This window comes from Ctenocephalides felis, unplaced genomic scaffold (genome assembly GCF_003426905.1).
Source record: "Ctenocephalides felis isolate EL2017-DRISC unplaced genomic scaffold, ASM342690v1 CF-g0.4_SCAFFOLD_03570, whole genome shotgun sequence".
Taxonomy (NCBI): Eukaryota; Metazoa; Arthropoda; class Insecta; order Siphonaptera; family Pulicidae; genus Ctenocephalides; species Ctenocephalides felis.
The window spans coordinates 909,844-934,716 of NW_020539724.1; the positions used below are offsets into that span (position 1 = coordinate 909,844).

The 24,873-nt window shown below is 28.2% G+C and overlaps 1 protein-coding gene across 1 annotated transcript in view; it reads left to right on the top strand.

The window, feature by feature from the left end:
• LOC113383034 overlaps positions 1–24,873 on the top strand; it is a 138,743-nt gene that overhangs the window by 80,743 nt on the left and 33,127 nt on the right. The window contains exons 9-10 of the mRNA XM_026621286.1: positions 4,704–4,801; positions 10,556–10,718. Coding sequence (XP_026477071.1) covers positions 4,704–4,801; positions 10,556–10,718 — 261 coding nt within the window. The remainder of the gene's footprint in view (positions 1–4,703; positions 4,802–10,555; positions 10,719–24,873) is intronic.

Here is a 24,873-nt window from a genome sequence, read left to right on the forward strand (position 1 = left end):
TACTATGGTCATCAAATCGAACCATGACGTGTATATTCGTCACATGTATACCAGAAAATGTATAGATCTGGCTAAATATTGTATAAAATATTGGAATTAAAAAATACTTACATATTAAACAAAAAGTGCACCTAAAAAAATCATACAACAGAAATAATTTTACTAAACGAACTGGAAATGATTTTCAATCAGGACTCGTGGGATCTTCTCATGTTTTATTTGTTTGGTTTATTAGAACATAGCCTCAAAATATTGTAAACATCTTAAAATTTGAGAATATATTTGTTTATCTCAAAAATTGCGATTTAACTAGCCAACAGTAACGTGTGACAATGCATAAAATTTTGCCACATTGAACTACGAAAATTTACAAAACCAGCCTGAAAATATATATATATATATATATATATATATATACATATATATTTATATATATATGTATAGGTAAAATATTCTAACATATGATTATTATAAGGAAGGCGAATATGAAGATAGAAATATCTCAGTCAGTATTATATAAATCCAGTTTGTAAGCCAAGGTCAGCCACAAGTTGGTTATGCTATCAATGTTTTTTTGTAATAACAAAAAAAATATGTCATAGAATCTTTGATCAGAAAATTTATCAGTTTGTTCGGCAAAAATTAAAAAAAAACAGTATTGATAGTATTGACACACATACCGTTTGTACATAGCTAATAATAATCGAGTCAAGCTAATAATAGATATGAATGATGAATTGGTTAACATGACATGGTAACAGTATTTTTTGTCTAACAAGTATTTTGTCTTCTTGAATATTATCATTTTTAATTATTTTAAATGTATATTTGTAGCTAAATTTGAATTCCTAATGTGCAAAACACACCAGAAACTTGTAAATACTTTCGACATATTTTTAGAAGCAATTTTATATATAAAATTATAAATATACATTAATATAATATTTTGCTATATTTTATGAGATATCTCAGCCTAAACGTATGGATTTCTAATAAATTTAAAAAAAATATTCATATAATTTTTAATTGATAACAAAAACAATATATATATATATATATATATATATATATATATATATATATATATATATGATATATATACAAATGATTTAAATAATTTATAAAGTATTCTATTGTTTCTTAATATGATAAATTATTATACTATGCACTTGACAAGCTGAGCTAATACAAACAGAAATCTATTGACCATGAAATTGCATCTTTCTAATGATTAAATTTTGAAATTAATTGTTTTCAAGGTTATAAAAATGTATTAGGATAATTGATGATGGAATGATTTTAATGAAATACGCATATATTGCATAATAATATAAGAAAAACATCATAATACTGTGATCGTGTAAGATAGTTCTATATTTTCTTAAAAACCTTCGTAGGCAGATTACATATTGAATATAATGAATAGAAAAAAAATTAATATTTCCTATTAATTTTAATTTTAATTTACACTAATTTAGTATGCATGAATTTCTTTTGTTAAACAATTTATATGTTTTTTAAAGATAAAAATAAACACACAATAGATGAGTAGAATTATCACTATAGTGTGAGAAAAGTTTTACATTTTTTTGGAAACTCTTTTTGGCTGACTTATATTAATATTTTATAATAAATATTTACATATTTGCTATCAATTTTGTTTTATACGTAGTCAAGTATTTTTTTTTGCAAGGCAAACCATATATAGCATAACCATATATAGCACAATGATAGAGTAGAAGCCACAATCACAAATATGTGATATTGATAAATCTTCACAACCGTACCCGGTCTACAATTATGAAAATTGTAGGGGCTACTATTTTAAGTATCTGTTATCCTAGGAAACATGACGTCAATAAAAATTTCATCAATCTACTCATAGAATACTCTACATTTTATTTAACTAACGTCGCATTTTCCTGATTTTTCTTTAATAAGGAGCCATATTTTATCATTTTCTACTTTCCTTACGACAGTTATATCACTTCTAATCCTATCTATTTTCTTCTTATAAAAAAAGCCATTAAATTTGTCTCTTTAAAGTCTATCAAAAATCAATGCGGTCTACAGATCGTGTTAATGTAGGGCGCTAACTCAATGCAATAACGGAAACTTGTTCTAACAAACATACTTCACCTTCATTCCATTGAACCCTATCTCAATATTAATTAATTATAGATGTTTATGACTACAGTCACTACCGTAACCTGTCTTCCATGAAGACTTAATAATAAAGAATTTAAGAATTAGGCTACATTGCAAAGTATCCATTATCCAACGAAATGACTATAAAAATTCCATCAAGCCCCTAACTGAATCCTTTATATTGTAAGTGTCAAAGATGACATTTTCCCGATTTTTCTTAATTAAAAAACCATATTTCATCCATTTCCCAATTTCCTTGCGACAGTTAACCCACGCTCGCCGTCCAGCGGTCCATATGGCGTTTCGCCTCAGAACGTGCACTGAATCACCTGCGAAGGTGACGCAACGTGTGCGCGGGCCGCGCACCGAGTTGCGATACTTCGAGTCAACATTACATAGGCGCCACGATCCGCATGCTAGTGTTCGTTTTCTTTGACCATATTAAGACAAGAGTCGAGAGACGACGGATGGTCAGGTCTCGTCTCCGAATTCAATGGAATAACGCGGTCAATGGGAATTGATTGATTGATTGAAATTTGATTTGTGTTGGAGTACTATTGTTTTGATTGCAAATGCATGTATTATAAAAATTCTACGTTTTTAAGGCACTATAAATGTACGAGTATGAACTAAAATTGTACAGAATATGGTTTACTATGATGGTGTTCAATAAATACTGCTGTATTGGTGGTGATTTTTACCTTCTCGTAGGGTAAGTTATAGTAATCGCAAAATAGTGGGGCGCATGGCATCATGCCTTAAGGCAAATTGCTGGAACTTCACGTATCATTTTTTTTTATACTCTGAAGAATTAGATTTTTGAGAAACTATTAATTTTTGAAAAAGTATAAATTTTGACAAAAATTTACTTTTTTTTGAAAACAGACTTTTTGAAAAAAAATATTTTGAAATATTTTGGAAATTCTGAACTTTTTTCAAAGCAATCGTACTGCTTTAACTGAATAAAGACGAAATATTGAAGCGCGTAAGCGCCGTGTCGCCGTCTAACGGGTAAACATTAGTACGTAACCCATAGGAATATAAACAAAATATATACTTATTGTTAAAATCTCTATAAAATATCTGATAATTTGATGTGCATATGTCTAATAATCATTTTTGACCGCCAAATGGCATTTTTTTACTTTTCATCTCCGAAACAGCTAGACCTGCCTTTATGAAAATTTGATCAGTTCTTCATCTCGTTAATACAAGTAAAATGTTTTTTGAATTATTAAAATCGGACGCTCCGTTCTCTTAAAGACTGAGTTACCATTTTTGGCACTTTTTGCCCCGTATCTTCGGAACGGCTAGACCTGCCTTCGCCAAAAACTAATCAACACGTCTCCTTATCAATACGAATCGAATGTTTTTTGAATTATTCAAATCGGTTAATCGGTGTTCCCGAAATCGTCGACGAAAATTTATATCCGCACACACACACATACATACACTACACAAAAATCCATTTTGCCCTACGGGAAGTTAATAATAAGAGTTTTTTGTATTGGATGTTGCTAAACACGAATATAATGTTAAATTGAAGGTCAAATGGCAAAATATTGAAATAAATTTAAAAAAAAAAAAACGACAAAAATTTTTACAGGATACTTAAAATCTCATAATTTTTCCGATTTTATATTTGTATGTAGTATCATAAGTCGAAATTCTCTTTGTGGGCGCAATATGGTGGAGCTCGTAAAGAACGAATTTACTTAATTTAATTTAATAATTATTGCAAAGCTTGGAAATGTTTTTTTCGCTTTTTGAGACTGTCATAGTATTTCTGGAAACTTCTGATAAAAATGGATTATATAGTTCATTAATATTTTTTGTATCAAATTCGATTGATTGAATACAATATTAATTTTCTTTTTATTATACAACAACAAAAAAATTTTCTTTTTCTATTATATAATTTGTAATATTCTGGTGTTAAATAGACAGAATTACTGATACATGTGTAATTAATACAAGTATGAAATTCTAAGCAATTTTTAAATAATGGTTGATATCATATTTCATAAATAATACGATATCAATTTTCAGTTGTGATATTGTGTTTCTGCATCCTGATTAATAAGCATTAGAGTCAATTGAAATATGAAGTAATAATATACATGTGAAAAGGATTTAATATATATAATATATATATATATATATATATATATATATAATTTATTGACAGAGATAATTGACAGAATAATAATCCTACATATCAATAATAAAATACTTGAATTATTTGAAATTTTAATAAAAAGCCCTAGCCTTGTATAAACCAAAATAATCATCATTAAATTTATTAAAGTTCTAAAATTCTTTAGGAATAATGATATTATTTTAAATAAAAATTTAATAAATATATTTTAATTTATTCGGCTTGTGTAAGCTGAAACATTGATTTTATTAAAAATTGAATAAAAAATTGAATTATAATGATAGTTCAATTGTATATTACAGGTGTGTCAAAAATGACGCGACTGCACAATTCTATTTACTGCTCTATATTAAAATAATTAAAATTCTAAAATTAATAAAATTATTTCGATTTTCAGGAAATAAAAATACGTCACGAGGCGAACAGATGGACCAAAAGTCTGATCAATGGTTTGGAGCAACCTTGAGCAGTGTTGGAGTAAATGGACCAGTTGTGGTAAGTCCAAAGTTTTTAAATATGCAACATATAATTGAAATATATTCAGTAGTTACTTTCAAAGTACATAAAAATCTGTTGATTTGCGGAATCCTGAGTATTTTACTGCCCAGGTAACAAAAAACCTGCAATACCGTATTACCCATGAGTTATCAAGTTAACGTTGGCGAGAAGATCGTAAATTACATCCGAGCAATATGTAAATTTATTACACTGTTATTATAGTCAACTATCTACATTTACCCTGGGAAATAAAGTATCACTTAATATCAATATTTTTAAGCAAAACCTGCTGAACATATACATTATAACACATGCCTTAAGATTTTTAATAATTCATGGCTTGACATAAGCGGTTGTTTGACAAGTTGTAATGAATCATATATACACTATCAATTTATAATTGACTAAGTCTCTGGCCATAATCGAATAACAGGCTTTAAGTACATATTGAATTAATATTGTGAGGAAAATGATAAGTGTTAATGATTATGAAGTGTTAAATTGTTGAAACGTAACATTAAAGGATGAATTATAGTATTTGAACTTGAATTATGGGGTACCTGTGGTTTATTAGTTGGAATTTTTCGAACGATTGGATTGGTGTAATAACAACTATTAGTTGTAATGATATTGTTGATCGAAGTATTGTATAAACCGTACTTTGAAATATTGCAATTTTATTATATTAACAGTAACTCTAACCTAAATTATATTCATATATTATTTTAATATCTACAGCAAATACTCTACATAGTTATCAAATAATTCCCAAAATATAGAATAGCTGAAACCAAATCTGAAATTCGTGATAGTTATATCATTGAATTATGCGTAAATATTATTATTCGAAGATTATATTTTATCTAAATTAATTGGACTTCAAATATTGTACATGTATTAATGTATTACCTAAGCAAATTCCCACAATAATTATATAACAATTCTCAAAATATGAAAAAGCTGAAATTAAATTTGTAATAACTATAGTTTTTTAAATTATTTGTCCTCGAAGTAAAACGTACCTCATAAATGCACTTTTCATAAATAGAGATAAGATCTATATTCAAATAATCTAATTTTATGCAATTTATACCTAAAAAATTATGTTGTTCGTCATTAGGAATAATTGTTACATATATGTTACGTATACTTACGTACATATGCATTGCAATTACATGTATGAAGAATATATATATTACATTCACGTACCAGTTGCATAAAAATACGTTGCAATTGTTACATATAGAATTAATATTGTGTAGGAAATAGTTAATGATTATAAAGTGTTAAATTGTTGAAACATAACTACACAGTATAAATTACAGGTATTTGTACTTAAATTATGGTATCAGTATTATTATTTAGAAATTCTCAAACGATTGATGTAATAATAACATCTATTAGTTGTAATAATATTGTTGATTGACGTATTGTAGTGTGTACGAGTACATGCAAATTGCAAAGCAATTTAATATACAGTGTTTTTAAACAAAAGTTTCTAAATATCTTTATATTTATTACGAAAAAAGACGGATCCTAGATTTGGTTTCAAGAGTTAGATCCTATATTTCTCTGAGAAGAAGTTATTATTCAAGAAATCGAGAATATGACTATTTAGAATAAACTATCGGCAGAAGAGTATAGTTTTACCAAAGATTTATCATTGAGTAAAAGCTAATTAATAACATAAATTAAATTTAAATTTCGAGTTATAAATTCTCGATTAATTGCATGATACATTTCTGTTATGAATCTAATTCTCAATCACAACAACTATTGGTATTGCTATTTAATTAATTGCACAAAACAGTAAAATCCATACATAATATCAATAATTATTTTCTACAACTAATTATTTATAACAATATGAATTTTACTACCTCATATTGTTCCAGAACACAATTGGTACATGTCGAATGAATATGCGACTATGACTTTCTATAATCCAAGATCAGAAAATCTCATAACCGTATTCCATTGTATCAGAGATATAATAACATGTATTGTTATAATAATAATAATAATGAAGAAAATAGCGTATACATCAAAATAATGAATTGCTGATGACAAGAAGCATTAAAAAGAAATATTGTGAAAAATGGGTAGAAGAAACGTGTTTGGTGCAACAAAAGAGTAAAGACATTGAGAGATGACTTTATGAAGAAACATTTTGAAAAAAATACTGTATATATTATCAGACTAAAGAAGTTATAGAATAATGGAAATAACTTGTTTTAAAAATTTGAATGTTTAGTCAGAATACTTGTTCAAGATTAGAACAATTTCAAGAATGTTTCTAGCATTTTGAGGTTTAAATATATATATAATTGTTTAGAAAATACCTTACTTAGCAAAACAACGTTTGCCGGGTCAGCTAGTACATTTATATATATATATACATATATATATATATATATATACTTATACTATGTATATTTAACACGTTGCTTTTTATGTAGTTTTTAGTAAAACTGATAATAAATGAGGGTCGTGCCTAAAACATTTCAACTTTTTCATTCGACACTTTGATCGACTATCAAACTTTGTGTGACACATCTGTTTAAAATACATATTAATTCTCACGAGCAAAACACTTTTAGTTTTTTCAATTAACTGATTAGGTAGAAGTGGAGAGATGACATTTTAATTTTTCCACGCCCAGAAAAAAACTTTCAGACAAAACCACCCAACATCTAATTTGTGGACACATGATAAAAGATAATGTGGTATCAAATTTTTAATTATCAAATCTCCCAGTTATCAAATCAGACGATCTATTGGCAACAACTGCTATTAATATTATTTAATAAAAAATTCTTAATAATGTTCTTGTCTTTTTTTTTTTTTGTTATCCGCAATTAATTATCATAGGTCTGATGTAGTTTTGATTGATAAAATTAAACAACAGGGATTCTTTTTTTACGTAACTCTATAAACCCGATAAATATCGTTTATAATTTATAATGTTGAATTAACATATCAATACAAACTGCTCTAAATGCAAAATTCTAATTTATTATCATTTCACGCGTGAAAAAACCATGGCGTGTCCATTGTCATATATTATTATTGGACTCTATATTCAAACGGCGTAGGTATTATAATAAGTTGACATGATACAATGACCTGGTGGAGTTGTCATCGAGGAAACTCGGTAATATTTTATTCCATATTATATACTACCATATATGTGGACAATTTCGACCACCCACATTTAATAAGACTTGATTCCTAATCAACATAATGCGCAGAAGTAAGGCAACGCCTTCTATCCATGCCTCGACAATAGAAGTTTTTTTTTTAATTAATTAAAATTTAATTCAATTTAGTATTTAAACAAACAAACGAAGTTTTTGTAAATGATACATGTAATTTTTTATGGTCTGGTAGGTGTAATAAGATTATAGTTCCACTCTTCTGATGAACTAATATGAAAGGTGTCGATGTGGAATTAGAGAGCTTAGTAGCATTATAATTTCTAAAAATATATGTTTTATTAAGGTAATTGAGAATTGCTAATGTATTGGAAGCAAGTTAATATAATATTGATCTATTAAAATATCATACAAATTGACATACACTGTATGATATGGAAACAAGTTAAATGGCTAATAGCAAATGGAAATCGATAATGATCAGATGTCACATTAATCTTTTAGAAATATCAAACAAACGCTTCATGGTACATGAATAATTGACCAATGTATAATAATTTATTATTAGATTTACCAACTGTTCATATGAGTGAGTACTAAGGAACATGAGCAATAAGTATTCATCAGAATCCACAAATTCAAGGAGTTAATAAATACAAACCAAGTCGAAGACCGTAGAAAAAGTGAAAAATGTGAAAATCAAAATTTATTTAACACTTGCATCATTTACTGAAGTTCTTCCACACAATATTACAGGGCCAGTTCACTTCTAGATAGAAATGCAACATGGTTGTTATGACAACCCTATGTTACTGACGAATATGAGTAGGAAAAACTGTCGAAATGCTATGTATTTGACAGAATTTATTTTTAGATATACATCCTAACTTAAAAACGCACAAAGTAAAAAAAAAACAATGTTATCATAACTGCGCCTTTCTGATCTATCATTGACAACACATAAGTGAAGTTAGGTTTTCTGTGTAAAACGCATAGACGCACAGAAAATTCATAACATTGTGACAGTTTTTACTACCAATTTTTATGAAAAAAGTACCGTAGCATAGCTGGTAAATCAAACAATGTAGCCCACCAAAATTCAAGCTATTACTCATACACAAGGAAGTAATAAAAATCTCTACATATTTGTGACTAGCATCTATATATAGTTCAAAAAGAATATTCCTCTCAATTACCCGGAAACGTAATCAAAAAGCAATCCTGTGTAATTTAACACTCAAATAATCTAACCCTTCTACGTACTTAAATTTTTTATCACTGTTTCGAAAACATTAAACGAGGCGAAGAGTACCATCATTCAACATATATTATACTTGGCTTGGATGCATTTGTAAAGTGTTAAGTATATGGACATAGATAAAAACAGTCGCAGTCACATTATTTTATTCCTGTTATGGTTACATTAAACTAGATGACTCAATGCTTTATAATTTTGTTTTATTGAGTAAAACCGTTGGATGATTTTATTACTTGGAAACTGGGCGAAGATGTAATGGACAGAGTAGTAGTTACACAGATCTTGGGTTCATAAACAAATGAATGTGTTAAAAGACAATATCTAACAAATGCTTCCTGGACCGAGCAGTACAACTTAAACTTAGTAATAGTTCAAGCAAAAATATGGAACAAAAGTAATAAGTATCATCATAAATTCTGCCAACATCCAAATCCACAAATTCAAGAAGTTAATCAAACACAAACTAACTTGTAAGCATATAAAAATTTACCAGCAGATTTATAAAGATAAGAATAAATCTAACATCTGATAATTTTTAACAGGGACAATCTTCTCACAGAGAGGACGACCTCTACACAAGATTCAATATGAGAAATAGATATCTTTTCTGATTGTTGACGAGCAAATGCATATTTTTCAGAAGTCTGTATATGGAATTATATATGACAAATTATGAGAAGATAATGAAAATTCATCTATTATTCTTACCAAACTTGTGATTTTTTTCTATTTCTTAGACAGTTTGTGGAACCAATAACACGATAATAAATTAATCTCAAATGGGTTCATTTCGATGACAAATATACCAAACAAAATCTTAAATAGACACCTATATGTACATATAATGTCATGCTTTTCTCATTTACTCTATATTTAGAACTATATTTGTCGTATGTCTGCCAAAAGATACATTGGATTTTATGTAGTCTTTCTATTTTCGAATTCTGTGATGACTCAGTTCATTTTATATCTATGTAGATTGAAATACGAATTTAATATATTTTTTGAAGAAATTATAAGGCTTTATATTGTTTTTATTGTTGAACAAATAAGTCTCGGTGAAAGAAATATTGGGATAGAGACGTCTGATGACAACTTTGAGGTTGGATGGATAAACAGAAGATTTATTTTAAATTTCTATTCTTTTAAATAGATTGTGACAACTTTAATGAACATAGAACAACATAGTGTGATTTATATTAGGAAGTTTCAACTACACATCGATAAAAAAAATTCAGGAGTTGACTAAAATTGAAGACAAAAAAAACTTCACGAAATAGATTTAAATATAATCCTAAATCTATTACCATTTTATAATTATTATTTTTATTTTTTCAGGCCTGTGCGCCTAGATATGTCTTCAGATCTAACACGATAACCAGTACAAGATCTAGTCAAGTCAACACAAGATCTAAGGAAGAAAAGCGAGATCCTGTTGGCACGTGCTACTTAGCCAAGAACAATTTTACTGAATTTGTTGAATTTTCACCTTGCAGAACAAGTAAGTGAAAAAAATATATTAAATTTATATCGGTATATAGAGAGAGTAGAGTAAGAACTACCAGTATAGCCCCGGCGGGTAAAGGATGGGACGAACCGCGATATATACATGTATGTAAAAACATCATTCAAAATTGTTATATGATGTATTCATTTCTAACTTAAATGCTATCTCGTACAATAGCAAATTTCACTTCAATCGCGTGTGAACTTTACGCGCACTCTTTCTTGAGATCTGCGTGAGTATTGCGAAATAAACAAAATATTCGGTTGCCTTTTAATTACTAATAAAAATTTTTACTATCGTTGACAAAGTTAAAATTAGACTAAATCGAGTTCCATCTTTTAAAATAGTTCGAAACGTTTAAGTCCCTAATTCAGTGGATTTGTTTGTCGTCCCGCGGTTCGTCCCATCCTTTACCCGCCTGGGATATACTGGTAGTTGTTACTCTCCTCTCTCTCGACAGCCGCCGAGGAGCTAGAAATAGCCCGCTACCAGAGTTAGAAGTTAGCGTCATTCTGATTTGTAAACATACGAGTCGAGCGGGAATTCTTCTAATAAATGTTTACTGACCAAAAATATAAAATTCAATCCGTATAAAAATAAACTGCACTAAGAATAATATGAAGGATGATAGATGTATTCATAACAGTGAAAGTATCGGGTGGGGAAGATTTATCAATTGGATCTTAAAGACCAATGATAATACGTAGAATGAAACGTAGAATATTTTCGAATGTGATATTTGTTTTTAGTTTTATTATTCAGAAACATCTCCAAAATAGTGGCTGTTCGGACGTATTTTTATATTAATATATTGGCCTGCAAAAGAGCGATCATCATGGCATTGAGCTTTTATACCGGGTAGCACAGAGTAGGACAGATTTACTTTTCAATTCCAAAACGAAAGACCACGTGGTAATGAATTACAAATAATAAATATATACAAACTTCGAATCAATTAGAATCTAGCAACAAATCAGTAATTTTAATGAGAATTTGCAACAAATACATAAATTATAATATTTTTTTGATTGGAAAAATGATAGGTATTAAAAATAATATATAGGATAATTCATAACAGTGAAACTACTGTTGGATTTTACCATGAATTAAATATTGTAACGATGCAATATGAAATAGTTGTGGGAAAATTTAACAATGAGTATTTCGATTTTTATTTCATCATTAAAGAATATCCACTAAGAATCATATGTATGATAATGCATATCTCAAAAATGCAGTTAGTCTATCTAATTGTAATTAGTACAAATGATGAGTTAATATACAAAATTCTCATTTCAATAAATTCTATTACAATAAGAATTTTGTATCTTACTTCGTCATTAAGACTAAAATTGTACCCAACCCAAAGCAATTTTACCTAAAGCAGATTTGTAACTCTTTAAAATCATCTTTTCAAGTCATTATTTGACTTTTAAATATTTTATATCCTACAATATTATTTTCGGCAACTCTTTTGAAAATACTTTTGATTTAAAATAAGAAACTTATGTGCATGCAAAACTTACCATTCTCGATGTGATCTGCAAAGAAAGAAAAAATGGATTAGAAAATGCTCAATTAATATTTATAATAATAATATTATTTTATAGTGTAAATTTTTTCTAAGAAAACTTGTCGCTGGCGTAACACATCGATTAGTTCAATATTACAATAAAAAAAATTAGTATACAGGTATTTTTACTAGCTATTTTTCTAAATAACAAATCTCTAAATAACAATCATTAACATGTAAATTTAAGCTTAATTTTCTGTTATTGATTAAATTATGAAATATCAATATTATTCCAATTGCAATATATAGTCTTGTCAATTATCAATATTTTCATTTTTCAATTCACAATTACAAAATTATATTATATTTAATTGGTAGTGTTCTTTATTAATAAATTATGTAACCATGTAGAAGAATGTTCTACACGGGTATGTTTAAATAACGGACATTATTTTGTAGTCCTCCTTCGAGCTTAAAAGTTCAGTCACAAATCATCTTTTCACCTTATGGCACTAGAAAAAAATCCTTATATAAATTCAAAGAATTAACTTAATACAAAAAGTATAAAAGTATAAAAACCACGGCCGTGAAAATTAACTAAAATAACTGGTTCCAGTTCATAGTCAACCTTTGAATAAGATGAAACGAAGAAAGGGCCATCTGTGTTAATCAAACGGTGCGCGATGACACGTGCTCGCACAAAAAATAAAAAAAATGTTAAAGGTATAAAGCAGAACTCACAGCAGGATGTTTATTGTATACAAGAGTTACCCTTCGTCTGTCTATGTGAGGTATATTTTAATAAAGATGTTGCCAGAAATGTAGGAGAACGAGGAATTTACTTCTATCTAAACTATCACTGAGAGTTTCATATAAGACGCCATTTATTTAAAAAAAAATCCTTTAACATTTTTAACTTCCCGAAGGAGAAGTTTATGTTTAATAAAAAAATCCGATTCGCTAATTTTATGTTTTCTCGGCGTTTCAAGCCATTCTCAATTGAATGAGACCAAATTTGGAAAAAGTAGTAGTATGTAAAAGTATGTGTATTTGTGTGTGTGTGAACAGATTTTTTGCCATAAATTGATATTGGTTGGAAATCGTGCTGAAGTTAGTTAGTTAGTTTTTTGTAAAGATCAGCCGGCCCGTTTTCTTGTAATAAAGTGTTAAAAAATTTTTTTTCGTCAATTTTTGTGATTTCTTTTTGACGGTAGATACCATAGTCTTGTAGGTCGTACTGAAGTATTACGACTCTACGACAAATAGATTAATGTTGAAAATTCATCAAAAAATGTTACCAACGTCTTTGAAATGCTAAATCTTCATATACCTGATAAACCTGGTTAGAACTCATACATCTAGAAATGTGCCTAATGAAAAACGCTAGAAGTCATATATTTGCAAATGATCATTTATACCTTTCGATTCTCAATTTCAAGAAATTGAAATTTCTTGTTAAGGATATTAGAAGTAAAAGTCAGGTAAATATATGTGGGCCGAGGACATTCATTCTAAAACAACTTACGACGACAATTTATAGAAATCGACGTAACATAAGTTACACAAAACATTATCGTTAATCAAAAACAATATTTGAATTAGGAAAGTAATGTTTCTAGTATTGCTTGATAACTAAACCGGTCGTTCTCGAAAAATTTAAAGGAATAAGTATAAAATAAAGTTAATAGAGCTGAGATATTTATATATCACATTTTTTTAAAATGCCATGTAGATGATATGGATTATTTGAAAAACTTGTACCAATTTTTTTTTACGATTTAGTTGAAGGTAGGAGCTAACACCATCATATTTACAATAATGATCACCTTGATCCCATTTAGAATAATGTCCTTTTGTTAAAACATTTGCGTCATTCTCTACTTGAAAAGAATTATCGTAAATGCAATGCCATTCTAAATTAACTAGCATCCATAATTTCGAATTTATCCAATAATAGCAATATTCGAAAAAATGAGGTAAGATTCTGGATGGAATTTTTTTAAGGACAAATTTCACGTTGATACGTCTTTTCAATCGAAAAGGAAGAAATAGCCAAAATAAAAAAAAACAAAATTTGGACATATTCGTGGTACTTATAGTTTAATTTATCATGTTGAAATAAATGCTTTTCAAAGTCTTAACGATCGTTATAAATCTTACGGTAGAATTCGCCCATCAATTCGCCCATCAATTTCTCATTCCTCCGAATAATTATCCGAGAATTTATATACTCGTGAGTAAATATCGAAGTATAAAATGAAAATAAAAACTTCTTTGGTGGTGTACTTGCAGTATGCCGTTATTTATTTTCACAAGTTACTGTTTGTTTATTGTGCTTTATATAGTCAGGCCGTGTAGAAGGAAGGCACAGAATCATCAGATATACGCTCCTGATTGTCTGACAAAATAGAAAGAGCGCCAATTATAATATTTTTTCAAAAATTGATTTATTTTAATATTTAAAATACATATCCTCGTATGTTTATATAGGGGGTACGTGGCGTAAGGTGTTGAGCCTTCGCTTTGCAATTACATGATAGCTACCCTTATATCAGGCAGTATTGATATCAGTACTCATTTAAAAATATACATGAAAAAATTTGCTTTTATGTGAAACTACACCTTAGATACTACTGTGCAAAAACATTAATCAGGCATTGGATACGGATATAAAAATAATGTAGTGAAAAATAATATTAGGATCTCATCTCATTTAATGTTTCCTTTTCCTCAGATAATATCATAGTGTGCATTTTATAATTCAAAAAGCAGAAAAATCTTCATAGAAACTTCTAACTTACTACGTTCATATATTTTAATATCATTTTTGAATAAAATACCTTTTTACTACCCACCTAAACAGATCTACAATCATGACAAGTTATCAAATGCACGTTCGTTCCAGAGGCTCTAAACTTATGGACCGTTAAACAATAACAGTTTACAAACAATGGACTTTACACAATAATCAACAACGACCCTGGCTGATTATAATCACTTGTTCTAAATGGATTTTCAGAAATTTCTTTTAAATTATTGCATTTTTCACTTGCAGAAAAAATATGCAGAAGCATTGTCTCCGAAAATAAAATATGAAGCCTGGTGAAATTTATTTCAAGAGCTTAATGTTGTCAAGTGTTTTGTTCCCCGAAATCCTCTTTTGTAGAGTACACAGAAGCTTTGGATGAAAATTTTAATATTTTGTAAACAAAACTTCCTGGAAAACTTAAGAAGGTTTGATAAGTTACGGGGCTTGAAATTATTGAACCGAAATATTTTTGCTGTAAAAATTTACACTGATGATGGGATAACGTTTGTAATTTAAATCTTTGTGAAATATAGTGAAAAACAGATTGCGGAGCCTAAAATAAAATTTCTCAAAATATTGTTTTAAATAAAATTGCACATGAACTGAAAATCATAATTAATAATATTCAGAGTTATAGATGTGTACTGTTGCACACATATTGAAAGACATTATATTATTTATTTTATTTCAAGAACATCTAACAGCATATATGAATCTAAAATAACGTTGTATAGAAATATAATAGGCGTCATATTGAAACGTGCTTTTGTCATAGTTACGTTTATTTATTGCAACTTGATGTTCTCATATTATATTTGTCTAACTTTGACTCAGGTATGCAGAATGATTTATACAGAAACAAATTGGATATATCACATTAAAAATTCCATATTAAAAAAAATATATGTGAAATAGAAAAATTACACAGTAAATATGAAATGCCCTTGAATTATAAGAAAATATTAAAATATAATGTATGTTAATAGTCAGTTAAAAAAATATTTTATTATGATACTTCACCATTAAATTGTTTCTATTATAGACGCACATAAATAATAAAATTGCTTGGAAAGAAGTTTCTTCAGCAGTTCAATTTGCAATGAATGAAATTAAGGAGTTTTCGATTAGAACAATTTCATGTGTGACATACACATGAAAATTTAAGTTTTAATAGAAATATTATATATATATATATATATATATATATATTTATAATTAGGTTGGACCATTTCTGATTATCTCTCTATGACAAACGCCTATTTCTACGCAATGATCACAAACAATTGGAAACTTTCCAAAATGTGCAGTAATTGAGGTTGAGGTTACATTTACATGTAATTACATACGTCTTCAATCCAAAAAATATTTCTATAAACCATATTTAACATTTAAATGGAACATACTATATTCGAAATAATAGCTATAATTTTATTTATAAAAGTAAATAAAAAATTACTATCGATTATTATTGAGCAATTATAAATAAAATACCAACACTTACACTTATTTTAAAATACGTAATAACTAGTAACAATAGGCGAGATTTAATGAGTCTTTCAATTTAAACTTTCAATAAACTCGTTAAACTTCCTCTGAAATCAAATATTCCTGATATTAAATTTAATATCATTGTTTGGCCGAAAACTTGAATGCAACGGCTAATAATAACTTGTCGTTATTCACTGCGAACGGCTATAAAACAGCTGTCCGCGTTAGTTATGGTCGAGTTTACATCTAGAAGTCCGGAATTATATTATTCTGTTCCTGAAATGCAATGCTATTGCATAAATAACTGTATAAAAATAGTTGCTGTTGTTCAAAATAAGATTTTAGTAACGCCGTTAAATATCTGGAGCATAATATAACACTAATAAAATTTTCAATTGATCAACAGACTAGACTGATATTAAAAGATAGTATATAACCGTACACTAGATCATAAATTGTTTTCACAAAGAAAGCACTAATAACATTTTTACAAAACCGCAAAATATACAATTGATCAATAGACTAGACGAAAGTTCATTAAAGCAAATATTTGCAAACTAGATCATACAATGTTTTAGCTATAGATCATACGGGCATGTTTAGGTTACTTGTTATGAAGTAAAACATTCTTTTTGTAAAAATATTAAAATTATATCATAATACCTAAAAAATAATTTGTACATATTGAAATGATAATGATAATCTAAATATTTCTAATAATTACTAAAAATCCAAAGCTCTGGGCTGAAGATTGACCTTTCATGAATTTGGGAAATAATTATATAAATAAATAGTACTAGTGTTTAGAATGTGATCATATGCACTGTATATATAGACTAGTAAAGTCATACAAAAAAGTACATATGTATTTTAAACATTTCATCCTCACAATCGTTCAATTCGATCAATGACATTTTTATATTAGAGATATAATCAAATTGAGTCCTCAGAACGAAAGTATTATAATATAAACTGACGTTCCTTATACGGAACACGTTTTCCTTTGCAAGTTTGATTGGCGCTACTAAAACTGTACATGTTCTATCTAATTTTGATCTCAGCATCTCTCTTGGTCCATTCGACCATGTAATTGTTACCTAACAATTATTATTTATTCAGGACGACAGGTAGAAATCAGATTTGACTTTGAAGGATATGATGTCTGAATGTAGGTAGAAATATAGTAGAGAATGAAATTAATAGAAAAAATTCATGAGTTACCTGAAATTTGAAAAATTGTGTTCTCATTTTTTAATCAGAATTCTAGTAATGAAATGAAAATGATGCATTTTATTTATAGTGATAATTTAAGTCGTGTTTGTTCTAATAATTTGTATTATGATTTTAATAAATTATTATTTTTTATCAATTTATTTTATACAATTGCTTGCTTTTAGACTAAATTGCAGCCCTTACAACCTTTACACAATTTTACAAAAAAATTGAAATAATTTTTAATTATTTAATATACATTATTTTTTTATAAAATATAATGTATTTAATATCAAGTAAAGACAAGTCATACATTTTTTATAAATAAATGAATGAATGCTCTCATTTCTTAGCTAACGCTATAAAGTGATTCATCAAAGACTATCGTTTTCTGTAATTGAGATAAGTTCAATGACATGTTACTATCACTAGTTTTTTGTATAGCATTTTATCAATGATTGGGTTAAAGATCTTGTCTAATTATTGTTCGTCTCTGGGAATATATGTAATTTGTAAAAACTCTTGTTTACAATCACATGTCTCTGATATCAATGCCTTGGTACAAGTTCATAGAAAGTAATTATATATATATATATATATATATATATATATATATATACACTAATATGAACTAATTTGTATTGGTACAATAATTTAATTTTTTTTATTAAGAATGCTCAAAAAACTCAGTACATGTGAACTTCAAAACTGCTTAATTTTGTATTTCTTACTCATATAATTAAATTTGTATTTCTTCGAAATTTATTTCCTCTAGTGATAGCAATAAAATTAATATGCGACACACGAGTATCACATCTATTTCTGGGGTTGTGAAAATTTTATTTCCAAAATCTTCGGTGTCATATAACAAGGGATGCAACGCACAGGACGTGACTGGGTTTTAAATAAATCATTTTTATTTTTAAGATGACCCGAAACGGATAATGTTCACATCTTTGCGGTTGAGATAAAACTAGAAAAATAAAAGGTCGGTGGTGTAATTTGCGGGAACCGTGAAAAGATGAAATTAGATAGTTTTTGGTAGGCAAGTGTTTTGCTTCAGACATTATTTTTTTCTACTGGCAGTTTCACCAATTTGCCTTAAGGCATGTTGCCATGCATCAATAATTATCAAATTATTATCAATACCAGACTAAATGATCCAATCCATGCAATAGAAATTATTACCAATGTGTCTCTAAATATATAGTAAGAACACTGCAATTACGTGTAATTGTTTCAAAAGTGATCCCAAATTATACCAAAGTAGAGCAGAGCAATAGAAATATAAGCAAGGTCCATATAATGACTTCTAATGTGCCGAAAGTTGTGCAATGTTCTGGATTCTAGCGCAAACTCCTTGCACGTGCGGACATCCGGCCTAAGTTTAGCTCTTGTGGCAACATCGGGTTGAGAAAAATATTTTAAAATTAGTTAAATTTCGACACTAATGTAATAGATTTATTTTTAACCAGAAAGGCAAGGGGTAAATTTTCCTTTTTTTAGCTTTACCTTTCCCTTCGGATGTCCTAAGGTAAAGGTAAAGCTAAAGGTAAAGGTAAAGCTAAAGGTAAAGGTAAAGCACCAGATATACTCTACCTAAATCTGGTGCTTAACTCTTATCTTTACTCTACCTATTTTATATCTGGTACTGTACCTTTATTCTAAAATTATTCATATATAAGTATATGAACTCTGGAAAGGAGATGAAACACTCTGAACTTGCAAACACTATTTTCAACTGATCGAACAATCGATCAATTCGATCTATTCCATAATCCAATTTCGAGCTATTATTACCATCACTAATACGTCTATTAAGATCAAGACTTCTGAAATGAATGCGGGTCTCAGAAATGCATTTCTGTATACCAAACATAAAAGTATGTATGCGCAACACTTGAGCAGATAATTGATTTAAGACATCCTATAGAAAGTTTATCGAAAATTTGTTGCCTCGTAGGCTATAAAAGTCAGAATAAACAATCTATAAAATATCACTAGCGAAATTAAAATGATTGAAATAGAATTATGATTAATATCAATAGTAGTTGGTAGCAAAATCATACCAAGGCGTATGAGGCGTTGTCCTCTGTATAAGAGCATATGTATAAAACTGTATTAAAATCTTTGTTTTTACAAATTCCTAAATGTCATGACACCATAGACCTTACACAACATGGACTCCTCATATGCTTTCCAATTCATAAAGTGTCAAAAGATAGAAGGAAACTGTGACGTCATTTAGTGAACGAGCGTTGCCGACAATTGTGGAATACTCCCGATTGATTAAGTGGCATACTATATTATAATGTATAATATATAATATATAATATCGTCTATTGTTTATGCAAATCGAACATAAAACATTTACTTTTAGGTTAAGCACGTGACATATGACATTTAACCAATCGGGAGTGTTCCACAATTGTCGGCAACGCTCGTTCACTAAGTGACATCACAGTTAAAAAGTAAAACCCTTTTATCTTTTGACACTTATTTTGCGCTCGACTAGAAGTCCATATAGAGTAAGTTCTATACATGACAGGTCTGATATTTTGTTTTTCTACTCCGCATTCATGGCCAACTTGTGTTGCCACATCACTCCCCACGTAACTTCAGTAATACTTCATTTACTAATATTATTAATAATTTTCTAGATTATTATTTGACTTCAGAACAAAAAATTTTGATCGTATTCATAAATTCCTTACACGTATCCTGATTTGTTGCCACACAAATACAAATTCTGTTCGACATTTGAAATAAAGAAATTATTGAACTATTAACCGATTAGTGAATTTTTGATAAAATATAACAAATAATACTTATGATTGTTGTATGTGAGCTAAAAGCACATAAAATTTTGTGTTGTAAGTCAAGGAGATAAAATGCTGTCAATGACAAAGTATAATTTTACTAGACCTGCTGCAATTGCTTCGAGGTTTTCAAATCTAAGGCAATAACCAAATGTGTTTTTTTTAAGTACCTCAAAATCTCAATGAACAACTATTCATTACAACGTTATAAAAATTTATCACAGCTATCTAGAATATATAATTAACGACATTAATTAGATAAACGATTCTAGATCAGTTCCATGTCAGTAACACATGCATCTGATTAATGCTCGTTATTTAATTGTTATTTCATTTTAAGTACAAGTGTTTAATTCATTCCATTGGAACAGATGTGGCGACAAAATTCTTCAGTTATTTTCTCATATAGGACTGAATTGAGATGATTAATAAAAATTGGTTAAAAGATAAATTTAATCACAATCAATAAATTTTTTTCACATCACAAAATTGCAAGTCCAAAAGCTGAAAATAACAACTGTATCTACTTCCTCTCGGTCGTGTGAAACATAACCCACATGTTCCGACTTCCTCGCATAGTTTTCGGGTTTTTGGGGAAAAATACTTTACAAAAACAACATTACAATTCTAGTCATGGTATCCGCAATAAATGTACGATCTTCGAAAACCATGTTCCCACCTACGAGGACTTTTGTAAATGAACATCACGGTACGGTACACTGCAAACACATGCCACATTTTACGAACAGATGTGGTTGACTTTTTAGGTTTTTTATTATATGAATGAAAGTTAACAGAATTTTTGTGTTCGATGATGTTAGGAGAGAACAAATATACAATTAGTTAATAGTCGGGATCGTTTTGTGTTTGATCAGGGTGGCAGGAACGAAATTTTTAGATGTTTGATACAAATTGATGATTTATTATATATATTTACGTTTCAAAGGTTTCTGAACATGTTTACATACTTTAAAAAAATGATGTATATATGTGTCTCGAAATCGTCGACGAAATATTGTGTCCGCACATACACACATATACACACACATACATTTTTTCTGAGGTATGCCAAAATGTTCAGAAACCTGAAAACCATAAACGTGAAAATATGCAAAAAATTTCATTTTCAATTTTTGGCCCATTATATTACTATAACTTACCCTACGAAAAGTTAATAATCTTCTGGAGAAAATAGATGCAAAATAATTAAGCCAGAAATAATAATTAAGTATGTTAAAAATATATCAAAAGTAGAAAGGGCAGTTACTGCTCTTGTGTTGACCCAATAAATGTTGAGGTAAACTTTTTCGGTCAAACATTAGAAAAGAAATTTTTGCATAAAATAAAATAAAAATTTTTGGAGAATAGTAAGTTCTGGCTAATATCCTACTACTTTTTGAAGTATACCCGGTTCATCAAACAATCACCATTAGTAGTCTTGTAATAAACAAAGCTCTCATGTAAACAGAAGTGAGTTTATTTTATTATCATTTAATCTTCTTATAAATATTTCCTATTCACTCATCAAAGTAATTAATTCAAGTGACACTTGCTTCTTATGTACATAGAAAACAACATGCCCATATTTTTGAAAGCTTGATTTGAGACGTTAATTACTTTACATACAAAGAAACATACTTCAAATGTACTCGAGCGTCATTAAGTCAAACATTGGAAGGAACTGTTGGAAGATGAATTTTAATTAGTGCGATAAAAATGCATTTACATTCATGGTAAACTTAATAATATTGAATAATATTCTTTATAATTTAAAATATGGATAGAAACAAAACCATATTCAATTCTGCCAGGACAAAAAAATGTATGGCATTTGACAGTTTTTACTACCTAAAAAGGAGCGTAACATAGTGTTGCCATAACAACGCTATGTTACGGTCTATTTTACTAGAGAATTGGCTTATAGCATGTAGGACCAGTATTTTTATAACATTTATGTCGATGTAATGATCAAGTAGTCCGAAGAAATATTTGGCACATTATAATTAGGCCCTTGGTATTCCAATAAAATCTCTGTCATTTAATTCGAGGAACCATCTCCGTCGCAAGCGATGCACGAATAATAAACGACAATTGAATGATAAATCGTTTCAATCAAACAGTTTGATTTACAAATTATATTCCTTAACGAAAATGCGATTTGACGACTTCCATTGTATTCATCTCCGGGCACGTAGATGCATCTGCACATTTGCATTTTATTTTTGCATAGGGAATAATTATATTTATTTAATAGTGTTTGAACGTACGTAAACATCGAATATATTGTCGGAACAATTCAACGAAAATCTTTGCTTATCCTAATAACAAAAACAGAAATACTATCTTTAGTGTGAGAATATAGTAATGCACTACCTACATTACGTATCATAAACATTAAAAATATTTTAATTCTATAATATTTTTCACAATTTTACTAATATAACTACTACTCCAAAAAAGTAAATGTGCAATTACATTTTGGCTAGTTTTACCGATTTACATTAAATCACAATCAGAGCAATTAATTTGGTACACCAGGTATTTAATACGTTTAATATTGAATAGAGTTTAAGGAATGAATATATTTATTGCCTTTAAGACCAGAAGAAGTAAAAACACTAATTAAATACTCAGAGCATTAATTGTTTCTTCAAAATTAATGTTTCATCACTATAATTATTGTAAATACTAAACTCTAAAAAAGAAGTTAAATATATTTTATCACGTACATCATCATAAAAGGAAAATATTCAATTTTAATCTGCTTGAAAGAAATACATGTATTAAATCATATTTATAATTTATCTCCAATATATAATATTTATCTGTAATGTAATGAGTTATATTTATTGACTATATAATTACATGTAATTTATTTTTAAATCTTATTTTATATTTTTTTTAATTTATTAGATGATATAAAATGAAACGATTTTTATAACATAATATAAGAACGAGATGTATATATTATGTATAGAATATCTAATATTAAGTAAATATAAAGGTTATATTAATTATAAAAATAATTTGTTAATCAATAATAATACACATATAAAGTAAATCTGTGCGCGTATAAGCATTCACAGACATATAGATCCAAAATTATTTTTTTGAGTTTGTTACATTTTCTGATGCTGTTTTTTTTAAATATAACAAATCTTATTTCTTTATCAATTATTTGGTTTTATTATATTACATTTTAATGTAAGTATTAATATATATAAACATTTATTTTTCAGCCAACTGGGGTTATCATAGACAAGGATACTGTCAGGCTGGTTTTGGAGCTGCCTTATCAAAGGTAAGAAAAGTTCATGTAAAAAATTAAAATTAAAAATTGATTTAATTGTGTACTAGAGAGTATATTAGAAGGACATTACAAAAGTATCTAATCTAATGTATTGTATTAATGTTGCAATAGTAACAGATTATTGACCAGAGAACTGTTACAACTCCTAACTAATAAAAATTATTTTGGAGTCTCAAAAATGTGTATTTTTCTAGTTTTATTGCTCTATCGTAAACCAGTATTAACACGTAACTCAAAATTTCATTTTTTTATAATATTATTTCAAATTTATAATCATTATTAGGTAAATTAATTTTAATTTTACTTTATTACCAGGATGGGGAACGAGTTTTTATTGGCGCACCTGGAAGCTGGTATTGGCAGGGTAAGATATTAATTTTTAAAAATAAATTGAAAATGCAATTAAATGACTACTATTCAAATAATTGGACTCAAAATAAAGTATTACGATCACTTAAAATAGTATTAATAAAAAAAAGTAGGCACGAGAAAAAAACTAGATAATTTTGTACTATAAATATATTGGATAGTAGATATAATCGAAGTATAATAAAAATTATTCATTGTTTATTGAAAAGTGTTAAAAAAATTAATTACTTTGAATCGGTATTTTAAGTGAGATATATGTATCACCAAAAGAAGTAGTAGTAGTATTCAATACTGAAATTGAAATTCAACATCTTGAAATGATTTTTTAATCAACTTGTATTTGTCTCCAATCCTAAAAATAAGGCATATAATTTTGTATAATGTAATTTATACCTTAAAATATTTATTTATTATTAGTAATGGTAGTTTTACATGTGTTATTACATGATTGCCTTCTTCCGGCAATTGCATTACAGGTCAAGCCTACTCGGTGAATTCGAAACTGAACTTTCCCTACAGTGTGCCCAAAGATATCGAATTCGGATATATTGATGAGAGAGGTAACAATTGTCACCGAATTTTCCAGTTTTCCCCAAAAATTGCTAACGCGTTCGTTGTCTCACATTCCA